Below are 22,924 nucleotides of genomic sequence, written 5' to 3'. Positions count from 1 at the left end.
TATTTATTTGTTGCATTTGTATCCCACGTTTTCCCACCTATTTGCAGGCTCAATGTGGCTTACATAGTACTGTTAGGCGTTAGCCCAGTCGGTTGATAACAAATACAAAGTTGTATAGTGATCGAATGAGGTACAGGTATATGTGGGGGTCCAAAGGGTTGAAGGTTGTGTGTTGTCCAGTACGATCATTAGTCATGTGCTTTGGGTGAGGAGATTTACGTATTATTTTCATTTGTTCACATAGAGCTAAATTCAGTAAATGGTGCCCAGTTGGGTGCTGAAAAAATGAGTGCTAAGTGCTATTCTATAAATGGCACTTCTAGTTGAACGCTGTTTATAGAATAGTGCATATCACCGGGGTCCATGCCCGGGGATTTACATCAACTGGTAAATCCTCATGCCTAAGGGGGTCTTTATAAAGGTGTGCTAAACGCTGGAGATGCCCTTAGGAATATATGGGCATCTCTAGTGTTTAGTGCACGTTTATTTTTAGTGCATACTAAAAACACTAGTGCACCTTTGTAAAAGGAGCCCTAAATTAGGTACAGATCTACCATATTCTATAACATTGCACTCAAATTCTAGGAATGCCCCTGACCCGCTTCTGACCCTTCCATGGCCATGCCTCCTTTTCAATTCAACATAGAAAAATTTATGTGCACATCTTTATAGAATCCCGACTAGGAAGATTTGCACATAAATTCAAATTGTTACCAATTAGCACCAATAATTGATTGTTACTGCCCAATTATTAGTGCTAATTGGCTTGTTGCATGCACTCAAATTTGCACTTACAATTCTGAGTGCCAAATATAGAATTTGAGTGACTATGCTTTGAAGTACCTTTATTACGTGAAGTTTACAAAGACCATTTATCATGCTACATGTTTATTGCATGATCATTTTATAGTCCTATCATAGGCCTATTTCTAAGCCAAGATTATTATTATTATACATCTGGCCTTTTATTTGTTGTAGAGATGAAAAAAAGGGGTCCTGTAATTTTGAAACAGCGTGTATATCCTTCTTTTTTTCTTTCTCACTATATATTTACACGGTGTCCAGAAAATAAAATGGACCCCAAAACATAGTTTCAAAATACTTTGCAATTGTTTAAACATTTATGACCTTTGAAAATACATTAGTCAAACCTTATTAGGAAACTCTATAAGCAAACAGTTTGCATCATATGCCTTATTTTGTTGCAAAAATGTAATCAAAACTTTATCTTCTTCACTAAAAGCTATTTGCTAAAACAGATCTTAATGGTCACTTCTTAAATGACATCATTTTGAAAGCAGGGATCATCCAGTTATTACAGCTTACACATGTCAATAATAGTAATATTTTTTTTTATAATAGTACATTCGTTTTTGAGTTATTTGGAAAAATGTTAGGGGGTCCCATTTTTTTCAGGACACTGTGTATGTATATAGATAGATAGATAGATAGATAGATAGATAGATAGATAGATAGATAGATAGATAGATAGATGTGTGTGTGGTTGATCTTAAGGTGGCCAAATGAATAGAAAAGGTGACAACAAAAGCTAGAAGGATGCTTGGGTGCATAGAGAGATAAATGGCCAGCAGGACATACCACATTTACAATGATAAAGTACAGAACAAAAGTGTACACAGAAGATTAAGATTAAAATGTTCCTGATACAAATATGTAGGATGATAAAATGAACAGACATTAGATGGAATAACACACACTCCCTACAAGCAAAAGTCACCTAAAGAGCCCAGAGTGATCATACAGACTATAGAATAAAAGGTATGCAACTTCATTCTGTTGGTATCTGGTTGTCTTATTTATGGTCACGTGACACAGAGTGATGATGTTTTGATGAGTGCTTCTTTGCCTTTTGCAAGTACATCTGTATATAAGTTCTTATCAAAAGTAGCCTTCAAATCACATTTATATTTTCTACTTTCTCTGTCCCTTGTAGGGTTACAATCAAAGTTTTGTACCTGGGACAATGGAGAGTTTAGTGATTTATCTAGGTCATATGGAGCCACAGTGGGAATTGAACCTGCTTCCCCACATTCTTAGCTCACTGCACTATTAGGCTGGCTACACTAACTGTCTAACGTAGGAGTGTGCAGGAGCTGGGCATGACATGGATGGTCAGAGAAGTGGTTGGATGTGAGAGCTAGCATGTGAGTCGTTACCATGCACTAGCTGTCATAACTGTCAACAGCTGATGCCAACTTTGCCTTTCTAAGTTCCATTACATTTATTTGCCCCATTGATTTGGTTTAGTTATATAATGTTAAACAAATGCTTTTTAAGCAAGAGTGAACAAACCGACTCATCACTGTGGCAAGCAAAGATGAAAAATTTATCTTTTTTTTTTTCAATGAACTAGGGAAGAAATAAAATCTCTACAAGAGGCCTTTAAAAAGCAACTTAATGAGGCAACGGAGAAAGCAGAAAAACAGCAGGCTACAGTAAGTGACTTCAGCTGTATTTTTTAATGTTCTTAATGTCTTCTCATTTAGTGGAGTGGTCTCAGAACCGTACTGGGCCTAGAGAAAATGCAGTGATTTCAATCTCTGACATCTGAAGAAGAAGCACATGTGATTTCAAAGTCCAGATACATTATCTTTCAATGTTTTGTAAACTCAGTGAAAAATATCTAGAACGATCTATGTTTTTCATCCTCTTTAACATATTCATATGTATCCTTTAAGAATCTAAACACAATTAGGCCCTTATTTGAGAAGCATCCCATGTGTAAACAGCAACATGTAGATGTGTAGATTGGACTACAGATGTTAATTCTGTTTCAGAATGGAAGCTGTTTACATTTCACCATGTTGACCTTGGTAGAAGGCATAGTATGGGTGGAGAGAAGGAGTGATTTCAATTGGCCTAACACATCAATATGGATTCCTCATTTACACTAGCCTCTGTAGCGCTGATGTGTACCTGGTGGTAATTCGGCTGTGCCGCGTGCTGCCCGGTTACTGCTGGGTTAGTGCGGAAGCCCTTACTGCCACCTCAATGGGTGGCAGTAAGTGCTCCCCCCCGAAATGGATGCGTGACAAGTGTGTCACTTGCTGCATGACCATTTTTCACCGCTGCGGGAAAAGGGGGCCTCGATGCGCATTAAAAACATGTGCTGACACCAGCTCAAGCACCATTTTGCCGCAGCTTCATAAAAGGAGCCTTATATGTTTCCTGCTTCTCTGTTAATGTTTAACATTTCTGTTCTGGGTTTGTTTAAATTTGCAGATTAATTTTTTGAAGACTGAAATGGAACGAAAAAGTAAAATGATCAGAGACCTTCAGAATGAGGTAAGACACATCTATTGGCCAGTCATCTATTTCTACCAAATACTAAACCAACTGGGTTGTTTTAAGTGAACATTAACAAATGGCTATCAGGTGTCTTTCTGAAGACACTGCTTATCTCTTACCTACACATTCATGAATTTCTAATTAAAAGAACTACTGATTTATGGGCCCACTTACTAAAGTGTACCGCTTTGAGTGAATTCCTTCAAAAATAATAAATAAATGTAAATAATAAATAAATTTAAACCCTTTTATGCTGTTTGAGGGCCATATGCACTAAACTTAACAAGCCCTTAACGAGCCATTAACGAGCAAGTAGTAAACCCTGGCATGCACTAAATACTTTTTTTCTGAGGACAGAAGCAGCTAATGAAAACGGAATGCAGATGAACAAATTGTGTAGAAGCCCCTTTTGTGATGAGATGCACTAACCTTTTCCGATTGCCTTAGCGCTGGAAAACAGTGGAAAATCTAACGAGAGGTCTGTACCTCTTGTTGGGGCTGCGCAGGATTGGAAAACTTCATAAAATGTAAAAAAAAATGGGGGGGGGGGGGCCAAAAACAGCCAAGTGCTCGTCATGGATGGCCATTATGGGAGTGCTCCACCCAAAAAACAGCCCAAGTACTGAAATCAAACAGGCTCCGATGTTGCAGGCTCTTTTTTGGACCCCGGAATAATAAAAACATCTTTTTTGGCCGTGCTTCACTCAGCTGAGAGACCTGGAAGTCTCTGAGCCAATCACAGCGCGTTTAGCAAGTAAGTAATAGCATAACTGATCAGCTCCAGGTCTCTGTCAGCCAATCCCAGCGCGTTTAGCTGTTACCAGTATCTGTTAACAGGTGAAAACCTGGCTCTTCTCACAAGCCAGGCTTTCACCTGCTTCCTGAAGTAGAGGTAGTCTCGAGTTAGACGTAGTCCTTTGGGGAGTAAGTTCCACAGTGTGGGGGCTACTCCTGAGAAGGCTCACTGGTGGGTATCACATTGTACAGTTTCTTTTGATGAGATACAGATCATGATGCTCCTTGAGAGGGCCTTAGAGATCTCAAAGGTGTGTAAAGGGCTAACTTATTCTTTAAGTACTCTTGCCCATTTTGTCTGAGAATCTTGAAAATTAAACTTAGAATTTTAAATTTAGCCCTGTAAGGTACTGAAAAACAGTGTAATTTGGCAGGAAAGGGTGTGATGTGGTCACACTGCTTGCAGCCTTCTATCAGCCGGGTGCAGCATTCTGAATTACTTGGAGCTGATTCAACTTTTGTTGGTTTGACCGGTGTACAGGGCATTACAGTAGTCTAGTCATGGCATTATCATAGCATGGACCACTATGATCAGACTCTTTTCAATATTTAGAGAGAAAGTTTGTAGTTGCCACAGGTGATAGAGGCTATTTTAAAAGGTTATTTGAATCTGTGGGATCAGAGTGAGTGATGAGTCCAGCAGTATCCCAAGATTCCTGAACTGTAATTTTAGGGGGAGTTCATACTTCCCAAAAGGTATTTTGAAGTCAGGTATTTGTCCACTTGTGTTATATGACCAAATGATCTCTGTTTTGCATAGGTTCAGGCAGAGTTTGTTGTTTTTTTGCCCATTCCTGAGTTGCAGTGAGGCAGGCAGTCAGTGTATTCAAAACTGTGGGTAGATCTGGTTCAGTGGGCATGAGTAGTTGTACATCATCAACATAGATATAGAATTTTGTGACTATTGACCGAAGTAGCTCAGCCAAAGGCTTGAGGTAGAAATTAAATAAAACGGGAGACAGTATGGATCCCTGTGGCACCCCACAGTTCAGTGCCCAAGGTAATGATGTGCTGTTGTTGAACAGAACTGATTGTTGTCTGTCTGACAAATAGGATTGAAACCATGCAAATACCGTGCCACTGTATCTGTTTCTGTCAGCCTCGTAAGCATGATATCATGGCAATGGCTCAGATATATTAAATTGATATGTTTTAGATAGGGCTGCATTTTGATTATAGTTTCAATTGCGATTAATTGCATGATTAAAGGCATGTTATTCCCGCCCCCCCCCCCCCCCCCACTGCAGTTTCTTTTGACTCTCGGCAAGTCACTTAACCCTCTATTGCCCAGAGTCAGAAGGAGCTGCAGTGGGGAAAAATAAATAAATAGATAACATTCCTTTAATCGCACAATTAATCACAATTACAATGAGCTTGCAGGCAAACTCTGTGAGGAGACACATTGTTGCCCTTTCAATACACTTGCATCTCTTTTAAGGATCAGTTCATTCCAGTTCACAGTGAGGGAAAACGATGGTGAAATAATAAGGCTCCTGCATATTTATTGGATCTCATAACTCTTTCACAATGTTGTAGTGGTCTATCAGATAGATTAGCTCATTTACTTCAATATCCCAATCCTAAAGGTGGTATTTATAGATCTGTTTTTGATGGGCTTTTCTCTTTTTAGTCTGTAAAGTGGTGGAATTCTTTACCATTGAACATTAGAATAACAGATCAGTTTAAAAGGTTTAAGAATGCTCTTAAAACACATCTTTATCAATTATTTCATAAGTAATGTATATATTGTAGCTAACAGGGAATGCCTTGTTTCTGATTTATTGAAATTTATTTATTGTATCATTTCTGTGATACGTCGTACCATACTGAACCTAATCTAAGTAATTATGTCATCTCTTTGATACATTGTTTCCATCCCTGTATTATCTCTGTGATACTTTGTACCACACTTTGTAAGCCGCACTGAACCTGCTATTGAGCGGGAAAGAGCGGGGTATAAATGTCACAAATAAATAAATAAACAAACAAACCGTAGGGAGCTCTTCTCGGATCTTGCGGGGTATAAGTGCCTTATGTAAATGTAAATGTTTTGGAATCTTTTGTGGAACCCAAAAGAAATTTAGTTGTACTGGACTCTTGACGATGGCTAGGCTGTCTTGAAGAGAGAGAGAGGGGAACCTTCAGCTTAAATACGTTTTTAGTTGCCTGGGAAAAATCATTTTAAAATTGCCTCCAATTACATAATTAAGCACATGAAAAAAAATGATGTCATGTCATTTATTCCATTTCATTTGAATGAGATAAATATTGTATGGAGGTTAAAGCTTTTCTTCTCAGTCCTTGTCTGTGTACTTGGGTATCTTCCTTCTCTTTGCAGGCATTGTGAGTTCCAGCTTTAATAATAAGTTGTCAATATTTAATAACAGCATTGATCTTTTAACTGTACTAAGCTTTTAACATAGGAATCAGAAAATGCTCATTTCCTGTTTCCAGCTCTTTCTTTTGCTTGAGAAGAAGCAGACGATGAATTACTCTGTGGCCTTTGGGATCTTATAATGCATAAAATAGAAGCAGAGAAAATAACAACAGATAAAGACCATATGGTCTATCAAGTCTGCCCATCCATACCAACTACTAAGCTCTATAATCCTTTCCTTGCCTTAGAGATTCAGGGCATCTTTTATAGAGCTGCACTAGTGATTCCCACACGGCAAATGAGAGGAAGCTCATTCAATTCCTACGGGCTTCCTCACATTTGCGGTGTAGAAATCACTAGCGTAGCTTTGTAATAGAAGCCATCAATTTGCTTCTCCCAACCTTTCGTGAATCTAGATACAGTTTTCGTCTCCACCACCTTCACTGAGAGGCCATTCCATGATTTCACCACCTTTTCTGTGAAGAAGTATTTCCTCGGTTTACTCCTGAGTCTGACCCCTATCACTTTCATCCTATTCCCCCTCATTTCAGAGCTTCCTTTCAATTGAAAGATATCCACTTCCTGTGCATTTATGTCATAGAGATATTTAAATGCCTCTATCTTATCTCCCGCCTTTCTTTCAAAGTATACATATTGAGGTCTTTAAGTCTGTCCCTATATGCTACTACTACTACTTATCATTTCTATAGTGCTACAAGGCATACGCAGCGCTGTACACCATACACAAAAGACAGTCCCTGCTCAAAGAGCTTACAATCTAGATAAGACAGGTAAACAGACAGAACAATAAAGGTAAGGGAATAAAGAGGAGAGGATATACTTTATGATGAAGACCACTGACCATTTTAGGGGCCGCTCTCTGGACTGACTCCATCCTGTTTATATCTTTTTGAAGATGTGGTCTCCAGAATTGTACATACACATTACTAAACTCTTCTTACTGTCTTACCTATCTATATGTTCTATCTTTGCTTATACCCTACACTGTCAATTAAAATGGTCTATTACATATTGTGTTGACATTGTAAGTAGTATACCATACCATACTTTGTATTGTTATTTGACTATTTTTACTGCTGTAATTGCCTATTGCTCATGTTTGATCTATTCTTACTGTACACTTCCTTGAGTGAATTCCTTCAAAAAGGTGGTAAATAAATCCTAATAAATAAATAGTAAATAAATAAATAAATAAATAAATAAATAAATAAATAAATAAAGCTTAGTGTGTGCTGATGGACATTAGTGTGCACTAAATTCTGCACCTCCTATTTTATACCTATGGACCACCTGACACTTAGCACATGCTAATGTCCACTAGCACATGCTAAGTTTTAATAAAAGGGTTCCTTAATGAAGTCTCACCAGAGACTTATACTGAGGCACTATCACCTCCTTTTCCTTCTGGCCTTTCCTCTCCCTATACACCCAATCATCCTTTTGGATTTCACCATCACCCTTGTAAAATTAGTTCTCTTTAGTCAGGGCTTCCAGTTAGCTTGGAAGAATTGAAGGTCTGCAAAGCCCTGCAGGCTTAGCATATCTTTCCTTACTGCTTGGTTTGACAATTAATATTCATCACACTAATTTCCCCAGTGTTGTTCGCTTCCCATCCCATTGAAGCAAATCATTATTTAAACCATTTTATATGTCAGTATAAAAATTTTTCATACTGTATATAAGAATTCCAACAACATTTTAGCCTACATGCAATAAGTACCAATAAATTTTTATTACCGTCATAACCATAAGCCATTTTGATTGTTTTTTTTCTTTTTGATCAAATAGTGTGTGTCATGTTGATTAGTGCAGTAAACATGGAATGAGCTCTTGTGAGCAGAAGCGTCAGGAACCATATGGTCCACCAGTAGGAACGTTATTTCCTGAAGCTTAAGTCTGTGTCAAATATTAATGCAACTCATAAACTCACCTCATTGCTTGCCATTATTTTTTAATGAGCACAATTAAAAAGACAACCAAGTTTATCCCAGTAGGAAACTTTTACTAATTTTTCATTTTCACTGAAACAATTTTGAACAACAACAATAAAACACTACCAGTAGTTATAGCGAAGCAACGTATTCTCAATGGAGAAGGATAGATAGTGGGGTTCTCCAAGGGTCTGTGCTGGGACCACTACTTTTTAACATATTTATAAATGATCTAGAGGTGGGAGTAACTAGTGAGGTAATTAAATTTGCTGATGACACAAAGTTATTCAAAGTTGTTAAATCGCAAGAGGAACTTACGTGACTAGGAGAGTGGGCGTCCAAATGGCAGATGACATGTAATGTGAACAAGCGCAAAGTGATGCATGTGGGAAAGAGGAACCCGAACTATAGTTACATGATGCAAGGTTCCTCATTAGGAGTCACTGACCAGGAAAGGGATCTAGGTGTCATCGTTGATGGTACGTTGAAACCCTTTGCTCAGTGTGTGGTGGTGGCTAAGAAAGCAAATAGAATGTCAGGTATTATTAGGAAAGTAATAGAAAACAAAAATGAGAACTTTATAATGCCTTTGTATTGCTCCATGGTGCGACCACACCTCGAATAGTGTTTGAAACTCTTCTGAAAATTTGTTATTTCACTGTGGCAATCTCTGCATAGCATACCCTACCTGATTTGATATGTCCCAGTTGTTAAGTGAATAGCTAGATATACAGGCATAAATACTACTTATTTAATTGATGTGAATGATCTTGTGTGGATAGCATCTTCTTTCCTATTGGACTAATGGAATCCCTTTTCTGTTGTGTTGTTTTAAAATATTAGAGCCTCTTTTACTAAACTACAATAGTAGATCCCGGCATGGCAAATGAGCTGTAGCCCATTCATTTTGAATGGGCTGTGTCACATTTGCCATGCAGAAATTGCTAGTGTGGTTTAGTAAAAGAGGCCCTTAGTTTGTACACTGCCTAGATATGGCAGTGCAGGTGGTATAAAGAGTTTTAATAAACAATGAACAGTACATGGCCAGAAAAAAGTTGTTATAGAAAAAGGCCAAATTTATGGCCATGCTAGAAATGGGCTTAGTATGAGAAACTCTTTGTGCTAGTATGAGAAAAATGTGCTAAGCCTATTTACTAGCACAGCTTAGTAAAAAGGCCCCAGTGTTCTTTCATGACAGTGGCCCATTGGCACAAAATGCACATCAGGCTTGTGTGAATTTTCATGTGTCTTCACTTAACATTATGTAATTAAAATACTCTTCCCTGAGGTATAGCTACAATTTTCACAAACATGCAGTTTTATGAGTTTTGCATGTGTAATTTATCTATGCAAATGCAGGCAATGTCCTACTTTTCATAATAAATGGATTTCATTATTTATTCTGCGTTGAGAAGGGTATCTGAATTTCAAGTGGTAAATTCTGCATGCAAAAATCTCTGATTACATGTGTGAAAATATAGCACAAAAATTGTTAATTTTAGCATATGAAATTGTGTCTGTGGATTCTTTCACACTTTTGAGTACAGGCTTCTATGGATGATGTTAGTGGTGCAGTCTGATTTCATCATTCAGATTCAGGGGCCCTTTTACTAAGCCGCAGTAGGCTCTATGCGTGTGCAGCGCACGCCCAAATGAGACTACCGCCAGGCCAGTGTCCCCCCCCCCCCCCCGCTGGTAATTTCAGATTTGGTGCACGCCCATAATGCCTGGTTGAATTATTTATTTATTTCCTCCCACGCACACCGTTTCCGGCAGTAATTGGCAGTTGGTGCATGCCGACTGGTCACCGCACGTGTAGCACATGAGCCCTTACCGTTAGATTAATCGGTGGCGTTAAGGGCTCGAGCCGGTTTTAGACACGCACTGGTTTCAGTTTTACTGTGTGCCCTTTTCCCATCCATCACATTAAAAAAAAATCTGTTTTTTGCAGATGCTGTAAAAACTGACCTGTTGTGCTCCTAATACACGCACCTACATTGCTGCAGGCTATTTTTTATCATGGCTTAGTAAAAGGGTCCCTTAATTTGGGTGTCTTGAAATTGTTCTCTACTATTCTTTTAATAAATACAGGAAAATATCTCATTCAGCTTCTCTTCTATTGTCTGTAATCCATAAAACAGATCAGCATTTAATAAAGTCTAATGAGATATCTAACAACTACAACAGTTATCTTGCTAAGTACTCACCACAAGTGCTACATTGATGCAATATGGGAGGAAATACCTAAAGATTTTTTTACGGTCCAGCTTCAATGCTGTGCTCCCTGGCTGAAACTCACACATTGATCCTCTGGAAATGTCCTGTATAATAATAGTTTATGGACTTTTCCTCCAGGAATTTGTATAGCCTTTCTTTAAACCCAGCTACAGTAATTGCTTTTAGTGTTTGTTATGGCAATGAGTTCCAGAGCTTAACTATACATTGAGCATAGGAGTCAGCTCTGTGTATACTGTGGATGCCTGAGCACCCCCAACATTGAACAAACTCTTTGACTGTACCCAAGATGAGGTAATTTCTGTTGGATTGAGCAGCTCCATTAATTTTGAAAAATTAGCTTGTATGACATAGAGTAAAAAAAATATTTTCTCCTATTCATTTTAAATGTGCTACTGAGTAACTTCGTGGCAATGTCCAGTAGTCATTGTACTTTTGGAAAGAGTAAATGATTGATTCACATTTACCCATTCCACTCTGCTCAGGATTTTATAGACCTCTATTATATCCCCCCTCAGCCATCTCTTCTCCAAGCTGAAGAACCCTAACTACTTTAGCCTTTCCTAATATGAGAATCGTCCCATCCACAGACATCAAACATGCTCATATACCACCAAAGGTCTGATTTTATAACCAGATGCCTATGTGAAAAGTTCAAAAAGGTGCCTATTTTATGCTTATTTTATATCTGTACACTAGAGACTACGTTTAAGAATGTCTGGCCATGGGACGGTGATTGATGCCAGATGCCATGCAGATTTGGATTTAATGACTTGCTTTTCTTTAATCTATTCATGTACAATAGGTAGATCTTTTCTGGGGGGGGGGGGGGGGCTTACAATCTAAATTGATAGAAGGGGAAGTGAAGAGCAAACTGATTTGTCTAAGGTTAGAAGGAGTGCAAAAATTAGGATTTTGAACCCTGCCATCCCTGGATCTCAACTGGCTCCTTAACCACTAGGCTACTCATCTATTTGGCTTTTAGGCATACAAAAGGACATAGAACCCTTGCTTAGAATGTAAACTCTTACAGGTAGGGACCTGCCAACCATATCTATATATCTAATTTGCTTAATCCTGGATTTGGAAAAGGTGATGAACAAAATCTACAAAATCCAAATCCCAGTCATGACCTGCATCAGATAAATGCAAAGATTACCTTTGAATTGCATGAAAGCATGCAGCACTGGAAGATATGTGATTGTGGATGACTTCATAATCATGTGACTCTTGATAGAACTATCTTGATTTAAGTTCGTAGAGTACTTTTCTCTCACACTTTTGTTGGGTACATACGGTTTGGATTTGTTCTGCTCTTTCTAACCTTGTTGTTCCAACACTTTAATCTTTCTCTATTATTGCTAAGCTCTTAGTGTGAATAAGAGCTCAGGAGTATGGAAATGGGCTTGCGGCAAGTTTGAACCGTGAGAAAGCTGCTTCAGCTTTTTACCCTTAGAGAGCACTGACTTCATACTCTGGGCATGTCCTCCGCCCTTTCTGTTGAGGGCAGACTTCATCAGAGCTACTTTGCATGTTAAAAAAAAAGGATAACGAACTTCATGCATATTTTAATGAGGTTAATAATGTATTCCACACCTGGAAGCTGAGTCAGTCTCAAACGACTTTTCATATAATTGTTAACACCCTATTTGCTGCTATTCAACCTCTGAAGGCTAATTTTTTCATTCTCACACTAGCATGTGAAATATTTCCTTAACCTTCATGAGTAACTATTTATCAAAGTCTGTTTTCTGACCTCTAATGGGGATGAGGTTTCAATATAATAACACCTTAGAATTCCATAGAGTGCAAGTTTGGTGTTGGATGGTTACGTCGTACATCTCTAGAGAAGAACAGACAAAACTCATTTGGATTCATTTCTTTTGATCCATAGGTTTTCTAAGTCAACAATGTCAGTATTTCATAACTCTTGGTTTTGGTGATTGTTTAATGAGTTTAAGAAAAAAAAAACCCTTTGTGCAATGTGACTCTGGGCAAGTGTCTTAATCCTCCATTGCCCCAGGTACAAAATAAGTACCTATATATAATATGTAAATCACTTTTGATTGCATCCACAGAAAGGCGGTATATCAAATCCCATTCTCTTCCCCTTTCCACTTTCCTCAACCTAATGACAGCAGGGCCATAGTTTCTTGGGACAGCATAAGACTCACTGGTGCCACAAATCCTTATCAGTAAGCTCTGATTGAAATTTCAAGCAGTGAAGCAAACTGAGTATAAATGAGTCTGATATCTTACAAATATCACAACATAGGAGCCCTTTTACAAATAGCAGTGAGCCCACCACAGGCTTACTTTGTGGTAATCCGGAACTACCGCCAGCCCAATGTGGGCACCGGTGGTAGTTTTACCCCTCAGTGCAAGGCATTTCCGGCGCGAGCCAAAATATTTGAAAAATATTTCCACAGGGGTTAACCGGTGGTAATCGGACAGCGCTGCATGCTGGCCGGTTACCACTTAGCGCAGGAGCCCTTACTGCCACCTCAATGGGTGGTGGTAAGTTCCCTCCCCCCCCACATGGCCATGCGGTAAGTGCAATCTTACCGCATCGCCATTTCTTCTTTCAACCTTTTTACCAGATGTGGTAAAAAGGGCCTCAGCACTCGGCAGAAACGACTGTCACTACTAGTGCAGGGCCCCTTTTATTGCAGCTTAGTAAAAGGGCCTTGTAGTTATCAACGCATGCTACCGTTAAGAAGTGTTATTTTACCACTAACTTGTGCTATTAGCACAGGTTCCATTTTATGCAATGAGACAGACCTGTTACTAATAACTGGGGTTAACAGTAAAGTACCACATCTTATCAGTAGTCCACATTGATAACATCCCCCCTTAAAGAAATTGTCTCTAGAAATGAAAATCACTGCTATGTGTAATAAAAGTGAGCTAAGTATAGGACAATCAAGCCATTGTGACATCACTGATGAGGTTTGCTCTTATTGGTGGAATGAGGCATTATGACATCACAACAGTGGCGTTCCTAGGGGGGCTGCCACCCGGGGCGGATCGCCGATGCGCCCCGCCCCCCCGGTGCAGCGCGACCCCCCCAGCAAAAGGACACCCCCCACCCCAGCGAAAGAACCCCCCCCGGGTGCATGCCGCTGGGGGGGTGCTGCGTGCCAGTCAGCTTCGTTTGTTTCCATGCTCCCTCTGCCCCGGAACACGTTACTTCCTGTTCTGGGGCAGAAGGAGCATGGAAACTAACTAAGCTGATCGGTGCGTGGCACCCCCCCAGCGGCGTGCACCTGGGGCGGACCGCCCGTACCGCCCCCCCCGCTTGGTACGCCACTGCATCACAATATTAGCTCTGGTTACTAGAGCCTGAAACTCTTCACACCAAGGTGGGACGTTATCAACGTGGGATACTGTTAAGATGTATTATTTTACCACTAATTCAGGATTTTAGCACAGAGTCCATTTTATGCAATGAGACCTAGTTACTAATAACTGGGGTTAAAAGTAAAATAACACTTCCTTGTCATCAAGCAGATGAAGCCATTACGTATGGGTTATGTCCATCAACCAGCAGGGGAGATAGAGAGCACTCAAACTTTCACAGTGCCCTCTTGGCCAGCTAGCTCCACTGCCTCTACAGTATTCTCTATCTCCCCTAGCAGGGTGGCTGCAGCTTGTTCGAGCTCCAGAAAAATCTGCCGGGAGGTGGTTCCTGACTTGCCAGTTGTTAACCGGGGTGTTGGAGGCTATAGCAGCTTCACTTTAAAGGCACATAGGTTAGCCCTTTCCCTGCCTTACCCATACCTCTGTGGATGTGGACATATTGCCTTGCTTTCCCTGTCCTTACCCACCAACAGTGGATGCAGGCATATAGGTTCGCCCTTTCCCTGCCTTTCCCACTCATCTGAGCCTCCGGAGTCTTCAATACCTCTGCTTTCCTCACAGCTTTAAAAAAAAAAAAAAGAAAAAAGAAAGTCGCGTCACGTTTTTAAACGCAGAGACGCTGGAGCAGAGGTTTTTGACCTGATTTTCAGCAGGATTGTAGTGGTACACTAGATCCTTTGAGGTAAGAGTGTTTTCCAACTCCTCCGGGGTGGGCCCGCGATTGGGGCGATTTTGGCGCGAAACCGCCATTTTGGATTTTACCGCCGTTTTTCGGCGATGGCTGCGGACAATGTAAAGCGCTGTTCCACTTGTGGCAAGCGCAAATCAGCAGCAGGGCTCTGTAAATCGTGCTGTACTGGCGTAGGAGCCGGCCCGAGCATGGCGAGCAATGTTTCTTCCCACTCTGAGCTGGCAGCGGGCGCCATTTTGCTTACACCGCATGGCGCAGCCTCCGTGGACATGGAGAGATCTGAGCCGGGTGGGGCACCTCGAGATGAGGTTATTTCAGGAGTGGCTGGCACCGGACAGGATTTGGGTGCCCAGGGTGAGATTTTCTCCCCGGATTTTGTGCTTTTGCTGCATAAAGCATACATGATGAAAAGAGCCCTTCCTCAGGGGTCGCCTGAGGCTCCTCTGATTGCCCCCCCCGATGGATTCTGGCCTGGGACTGCCCAGTGAGGTTTTTTTTCCCGGATGCTTGGCCTAAAGATAAGCGCAGAAGGGTTAATTCCCCTTCAGATTGTGGTGCACCTTTTTCCCCCCCGTGGTCGGGGTGTGAGGATTCGGAGAACTCTGACAGACGTTCTTGGTCTGAGGAACCAGAGTCAGGTGCGGATTTACCACAGGATCTGGATGATCCCTCCGCGGTGAGGATTTTCCACCGTGATGAGCTGCCAGCGCTTATTTCAGATACCCTGCAGGCCCTCTCGATTGAAGATACTGACAGTGGCATGGCCTCCTCGGGTAATCCCAGGACGGCTAGTACCAAGAAAGCTGCTCGGGTCTTCCCTTTGCATGACTCCATCCTAGAGCTTGTTTCGGCTCAGTGGGCTGACCCCGAGGGACCTTTGAGAGTTTCCAGGGCTATGGGGCAGTTATACCCTCTGCGTGAGGGACATTTGGCTCGTTTTCAAATGCCTACAGTGGATGCCCTAGTCACTGCGGTGACAAAGAGAACTACCCTCCCTGTTGAAGGAGGTGTTGCCCTGAAGGATGTTCAAGACCGTAGGCTGGAAACAGCATTGAAACGGTCCTTTGAATTTGCAGGTCTCACTGTTCGGGCGTCTGCATGCAGCTGTTATGCTGTGAGAGCCTGCCTAGCTTGGCTGCAACAGGCAGTGGCTCAGCCCGGAGATGGAGCGGAGCCCTTCTTGGATGTGGCTCCGCGGATGGAGGTGGCCTTGTCCTTTCTGGCTGATGCCCTTTATGACCTTGTCAGAGCTTCGGCTAAACAATTGGCTACGACACTGGGCAGCGGACATGGCCTCTAAGCAAAGGTTGGTGAAGTTGCCTTTTCAAGGACTTCTTCTATTTGGTGAGGAGTTGGAGAAAATTGTGAAAGGCCTGGGTGATCCAAAACCCCAGCGCTTGCCCGAAGATAGGCAGAGGCCTTCCTCTAAGGGCCAGGCGGTCCACTCCTCGTACAGACCTCGCTTCCGTGAAGCTAGAAGGTACCGCCCGGGGCGTTCTGCTGGGTTCACTTCACGTGCCCGTGGTCAGCAGAGGAACTCCTTTCGCTCGGACAAGCGTTCTGCAGCCGGTGGCTCAAGACCAGGAGTTCAGGGGCGACCCTCTCAATGATGGTGCGCCGGCCCTCTCCTCGATGCCTGTCATCAGAGGACGGCTTTCCCTATTTGTCGAGGAGTGGGCCAAGATTTCCTCAGATCAGTGGGTTCTGGACCTGATCAGAGATGGATACAGAATAGAATTCAACGCCTCAGTAAGAGACGTGCTTGTGGAGTCCCGATGCGGTTCTGCCGTCAAACGGGCGGCGGTGGAGGAGACTTTACAAGGTCTGATTCAGTTAGGGGCTCTGACCCCGGTGCCTCCCGCCGAGCAAGGCTGCGGCCGATACTCCATCTACTTTGTGGTGCCGCGAAAAGGTGGGTCCTTTCGCCCTATTCTGGACTTTAAAGAAGTGAACAAGTCCCTGAGAGTGCGGCATTTCCACATGGAATCCCTGCGCTCCGTCATTGCGGCAGTACAGCCAGGAGAGTTTCTCATGTCTCTAGACCTGAAAGAAGCTTACTTGCACATACCGATTTGGCCCCTGCACCAGAAGTTTCTGAGGTTTGCGGTGTTGGGAAAGCATTTCCAGTTCAGGGCCTTGCCTTTTGGCCTCGCCACAGCTCCCCGAACCTTTTTGAAGGTAATGATGGTAGTAGCTGCTTTTCTCAGGCGAGAGAGTATCAGGGTTCACCCGTACCTAGACGACTGGCTCATCAGAGCAGACTCTGCAACAGAGAGCTTACAAGCTACAGCCAGAGTGGTCCCAGTACTGCAATCTCTAGGCTGGGTCGTCAATATGGCCAAAAGTCACCTGACCCCTTCACAATCTCTAGAATTTTGGGGGGCTAGGTTCGACACAGTCTCGGGCTATGTGTTCCTACCCGAGCTAAGGCGGTGCAAGCTTCAGAATCAGGTCCGTCTGCTCCTGAGGATGCCCCGCCCGCGAGCTTAGGACATTGTCCAGCTGCTGGGATCGATGACAGCCACGATAGAAGTGGTACCCTGGGCGAGAGCGCACCTGAGACCTCTACAGTATTCCCTACTCCAGAGATGGTCTCCTATTTCTCAGGATTACCAATGCAGACTTACTTGGCTCCCTGCAGCCCGACTCAGCATGGAGTGGTGGCTCTCGGACAGCATGCTGCGGCAAGGAATGCCGCTGACGCTCCCCGTTTGGTGCCTAGTGGTAACAGATGGCAGCCTGAAAGGCTGGGGCGCACATTGCAAGGGGAAGCATGCCCAGGGTCTATGGACACCCGAGGAGTCGGAGTGGTCCATCAACCGCCTAGAGTTCAAAGCGGTGTTTCAGGTGCTTCTGGCCTTTCAAGTGACCCTGGAAGGATTGGCTGTCAGAGTGATGTCGGACAACACGACAACGGTGGCCTATATAAATCGACAAGGCGGAACAAGGTGCAGTGCACTAGCTGCGCAGGCCGAACTGATTTGCCACTGGGCCGAGCTGCATCTTCAGTGTCTGTCGGCAGCTCATATTGCAGGTCAGAGCAATGAGCAGGCATCAGATCGATCCAGCAGAATGGAATCTGGCAGACGAAGTATTCCTGCAGATCTGTGCCAAATGGGGCAAGCCCGTGATGGATCTAATGGCGACAAGTGCCAATACCAAAGTCTCGTGCTTCTTCAGCAGATGGAGAGATCCTCGCTCGGCGATGTTGGATGCCTTGGCTCAACCCTGGCCTCCGGGTCTACTTTATGTGTTTCCCCCATGGCCCTTGATAGGGCGCCTGCTCTTGCAGATTCGGCTGCACCCAGGAGAAGTGGTCCTCATCGCCCCGGATTGGCCAAGGAGACCTTGGTATGCAGACCTCCGACAGATGCTCCTGGAGGCTCCTCTGCCGTTACCTCTGGTACCGAACCTGTTGACTCAGGGACCAGTAGCCATGGAGGACGCCGGCCGCTTTGGTCTTACGGCATGGCTATTGAAAGGGCGCAATTGAGGGATAAAGGTTATTCCAATAAAGTTATTTCCACTCTCCTGCAAGCCCGCAAGCGGTCCACTTCCGTGGCTTATGCCAGGATTTGGTGCCTGTTTGAGTCTTGGTGTGCTTCCAGAGCCATTGCTCCAATGCGGGCTCCGGTCTCGCCGATTCTGGACTTTTTGCAGGAAGGTGTACAAAAAGGCTTGGCCTATAATTCCCTGCAGGTGCAGGTGGTAGCGTTGGCCTCCCTTCGTGGTAAGGTGGAAGGCGTGTCTTTGGCTGCTCACCCAGATGTGGCACGGTTTCTTAGAGGGGTGCTTTGGCTCCGACCTCCAGTGCGAGCATCCTGTCCAGCTTGGAACCTGGGGCTAGTTTTGAAAACCCTGCAGGCATCTCCTTTTGAGCCGCTTCGGCGAGCATCGGAGAAAGATTTGACACTGAAGGCTGTTTTTCTGGTGGCCATTACCTCGGCGAGACGGGTGTCAGAGCTCCAGGCGCTGTCCTGTAGAGACCCATTTCTGCAATTTTCAGAGTCCGGAGTCACGGTCGGACCGTGCCTTCCTTTATGCCTAAGGTGGTTTCAGCCTTTCACCTAAACCAGCCTATTTTCTTGCCCTCTTTTTCAGAGGAAGAGTTCCAGAATCTTTTGGGCAGCTGCACCTTTTGGATGTGCGCAGGACTCTGCTGCAGTATCTGCGAGTTACTAACTCTTTCAGGACTTCTGATCATCTGTTTGTTTTGCTATCCGGTTCTCGCAGAGGGTCTCCAGCGTCTAAAGCCACTGTTGCCCGCTGGCTCAAAGAAACTATCTTTTCAGCTTATCTGCTGGCCGGCAGGGTTCCGCCTGTAGCCTTTAAGGCGCATTCTACTAGAGCGATTTCTTCCTCTTGGGCTGAAACTGGAGCACTCTCTCTTCAAGAGATATGCAGTGCAGCAACATGGGCTTCTAAGCTCTCCTTTGCCCGACATTACAGGCTGGATGTGGCTGCCAGGAGGGATGCGCGTTTTGGTGCACAAGTGCTAGCGCGTGGTGTGGCTTGTTCCCACCCTATCTAGGGATTGCTTTGTTACATCCCATACGTAATGGCTTCATCTGCTTGATGACAAGGAAGGGAAAATTAGGTTCTTACCTTGGTAATTTTCTTTCCTTTAGTCATAGCAGATGAAGCCATGAGCCCTCCCTGTATGATTGTCTGTATGCTGTGAATCTGTTTTTCAGGTTCTGTTCTAATTTCCTGAAGTTCCTTCCTTGGGAGAAAGTTGGAAAACAATCTTCAGGATTCATGTTCAGTTTAAATTTAGGAGGATGTGTTCATTCCCTCCAGCATGTTTTTTTTGGAGGATGTGTGATTCCCTCCAGGAGGCGCGTGTGTTCCCCTCCACTTATACAATAAGGAGGATGAGTTTATTCCCTCCAGGAGGATGTGCATTCCCTCCTTTATGAGTTCATGCCCTTGTGATGGGCCATCGTTCGCTGTGAGGAAAGCTCTTGTGATTCCCATTGCGGTTTGCCATACTGCTTTGGAAGCTTCAAATACTGAAGAGGCAGTGGAGCTAGCTGGCCAAGAGGGCACTGTGAAAGTTTGAGTGCTCTCTATCTCCCCTGCTGGTTGATGGACATAACCCATACGTAATGGCTTCATCTGCTATGACTAAAGGAAAGAAAATTACCAAGGTAAGAACCTAATTTTCCCATCTTAACAATAGCCTATGTGGATAACTTCCCCCCAAATCATAACAGTAGCCCACATTGATAATGCCCCTTTGAATCTCTTATTGAATAGGTCAGATGCTGGAATATAATAGGGCAGCCAAAAATCTTTTGTCTCATGTTTACCAGGTTTTAAAAAAAATGCAGAACAAATGTGATCAAACGTACGCACTCTTATACTATGAGGAAAGAGGCCTCTGTATGCTACATAGGTCACCAAACTTTGGGTACCCAAATTTGGGCATGGATCCCAGATGTGTGTGGCAGTTAATTAGTCAATTAGCAGCTAACCAATTATTGTAGTTAATTGGCACTAATTAGGAGTTATGCATGGATCTACCTACGCCCAATTCTTCTATAACAATGGGCGCCTAAATGCCATAGAATGCAACTGAAGAGGGGCATGACCATGAGATGGTCATGGGTGGGTTAGCTGAAAACCGAGCATGCGCAAGGAGTTCCAGCATCGATGACTGGAGGCATGCTGCTGACTTCTTCTGTACTGCAGCAGCGCGAGGAGGAAGGGAGAAGATTGGTTTATGAATTTCTATGGCTGGCAGGGCTTTGGCATCTTTGCCAGCCATTTAATGGGAGCTGCACTTTTGGAGGGGACCTGAGCCCAAAGTGGTGGCCCTAGACCCTAAGGCCCCAGTGGCTATGCCACTGGTCAGAATTGGGACGTCCCACTCATAGTAAAAAAAAAAAAAAAAAAAATCCAGCTCAGAGCCATTTTCAAACATGAAAAACTTTAGGGTTTCCTTTGACAAATGTAAGAACATCCAAAATGAACAGCCATTTTCCAAAATAAAATGTCCAAATTATGAACAACAACAACAACAAAAAAAAAACGGACTGCTCTTAAATGTAATGACTTCTATATCAGACTAAATTGTATGGATAGCAAAATATATGTCATAAGAGTAGCCATACTGGGTCAGACCAGTGGTCCATCTAGCCCAGTATTTTGTTTTCCAAGCAGTGGCCAAGCCAGGTGACAAGTACCTGGCAGAAAATCAATTAGTAGCAACATTCCATGCTACCAATCCTGGGGCAAGCAGTTGCTTCTAATCTCTGTCTCAATAGCAGACTATGGGCTTTTCCTCCAGGAATTTGTCGAAACCTTTTTTAAACCCATATATGCTAACCGCTGTTACTAAAGAGTTTCAGAGCTTAACCATTAGTTGCGTGAACAAAATATTTCTATTTGTTTTAAAAGTATTTCCATGTAACTTCCTTGAGTGTCTCCTAGTCTTTGTACTTTTGGAATGAGTAAAAAATCAATTTACTTCTACCCATTCTATACCACTCAGGATTTTGTAGACCTCTATCATATCTCCCCTCATCTGTCTCCTTTCCAAGATGAAGAGACCTAACCTCTTTAGCCTTTCCTCATATGGGAGCAGTTCCATCCCCTATATCATTTTGGTCCCTCTTCTTTGAAACTTTTCTAATTCTTATCTTTTTTGAGATACGGCGACCAGAACTGAATGCAATACTCAAGGTGCAGTTGCATCATGGAGCGATACAGAAGCATTATTATATTTTCTGTCTTATTTGGTCTAAGCAGTTTATAAATACTCGAATGAATGAATGAAAACTAGCACATGCCTATTTATGACCTGAGCTCTTACCGCCACCCATTGACCTAGCGGTAAGGGCTCATGTTCTACCCACACGGTAACCGTGCAGTGCACGCCAACTGCTGATTACCACCAGGAACACCCCCCACAGTAGAAAATAAAAAAATGATTTTCTGCCACAGGATTCAGCGCACACCAAACTCAGAATTACCGGCAGGCACACAAATGCTAGCCTGCTGGCGGTAGTACTGATCTGGCACGCGTTATCCCTCATGCGCCTTTGAAAAAGGGTCCCTCAACTTATTAAAATATATTATGAGGAGTGAGGGACACACACACACAATATCAAAACATCACAAACCAACTCACTTGAAAAACATGAGAGTACAGTCCAAATGTTACCAATTGACAGTGGAGGAAAAAAGCCTCAGAATAGAGTACTCAACTTATTTTCATAGACACAATTCAGAGGGAGATCTTAGTGAATCAGCCCTTCAGTACATCACATTAAAATGTACTCTTTTATCTCATATTAGGTAAAATGTGCCAAGCCATTTAGGCAAGAAATGGCTCCTGATGTGGTGTGATATGAAGCTGAAATTAAAAGTATGTCATCTGCTTGCAGTACACTGTGCATTCAGACTGATTATCCAATCCATGTGATTGCCGTGGTGGAAGTGGCATGAACCCTTGGGTGCTTCTAGCTACTTGCATTATTCAATAATTACTATGATTAAAATTATGAAACATAGTTTCTTTTCTTCAAGTATAGATTTCATTGTGTGTTTCCAGCTCTCCTCTTTGTGCATTCACATACCTCCTACAATGAACAACAAAGGAGAAGTCTCCTTGAGATTTCCCTGCATGGAAACATGAATTGCTTACAGGTATTCTACACTCTGAGTAGCTGAAAGTAAAGTAGAAATGGGAATTAATAGCTTGTATCTTCTAGAATGTTCCTTTAATTTTTTTTTTTTGAAAGTCACTTTTCTTCTGGTTCTTCCCAGCTTACACATCCACTTGAGAATGGTTTTGTTTCATTGCATGTCAGTTTAACAGGACAACTTTCCATTCAGTTTCAGTGCATTGAATCTGTTAGTAGAATATTTTATAAGTGCATGCAAAGGTAGCATGCACAAGCCATGGCCTAGGTACTTTGTCTGAATTTAGAAACATGGAGTCTAGGCAAAGCATGGTGGATATGTTAAACATGCCTTGGGTTCCAAACTGCTGTAGTTAGCAGGATACTGTTGTGCAAGAGAAACAGCTGACACTGCTCATGGCCTCAGTAGACTTTCCATTCAACATTCAGCCAGCAGCTGTCAGCATTTTTTTAAAACACTGACCGTGGACGGCTAAATTAGCCAAAACCTGGCACTGAATATCTGGAGCTAATTTGTCCAATGCTGAAGACCAGGGCTTATGCGGGACCTGACCAA

At 42.9% G+C, this 22,924-nt stretch overlaps 1 protein-coding gene across 1 annotated transcript in view; it reads left to right on the top strand.

Moving 5' to 3' along the window:
• The window catches only part of LUZP2 (leucine zipper protein 2), a 393,113-nt gene that overhangs the window by 235,454 nt on the left and 134,735 nt on the right, over positions 1 to 22,924 (top strand). Inside the window, exons 4-5 of the mRNA XM_030199448.1 lie at positions 2,375 to 2,456; positions 3,244 to 3,306. Of these exons, the coding sequence (XP_030055308.1) occupies positions 2,375 to 2,456; positions 3,244 to 3,306 (145 nt within the window). The remainder of the gene's footprint in view (positions 1 to 2,374; positions 2,457 to 3,243; positions 3,307 to 22,924) is intronic.

The sequence above is a fragment of the Microcaecilia unicolor genome, chromosome 4 (assembly GCF_901765095.1).
Source record: "Microcaecilia unicolor chromosome 4, aMicUni1.1, whole genome shotgun sequence".
Classification (NCBI taxonomy): domain Eukaryota; kingdom Metazoa; phylum Chordata; class Amphibia; order Gymnophiona; family Siphonopidae; genus Microcaecilia; species Microcaecilia unicolor.
This window is presented reverse-complemented; position numbering and strand designations above follow the sequence as displayed.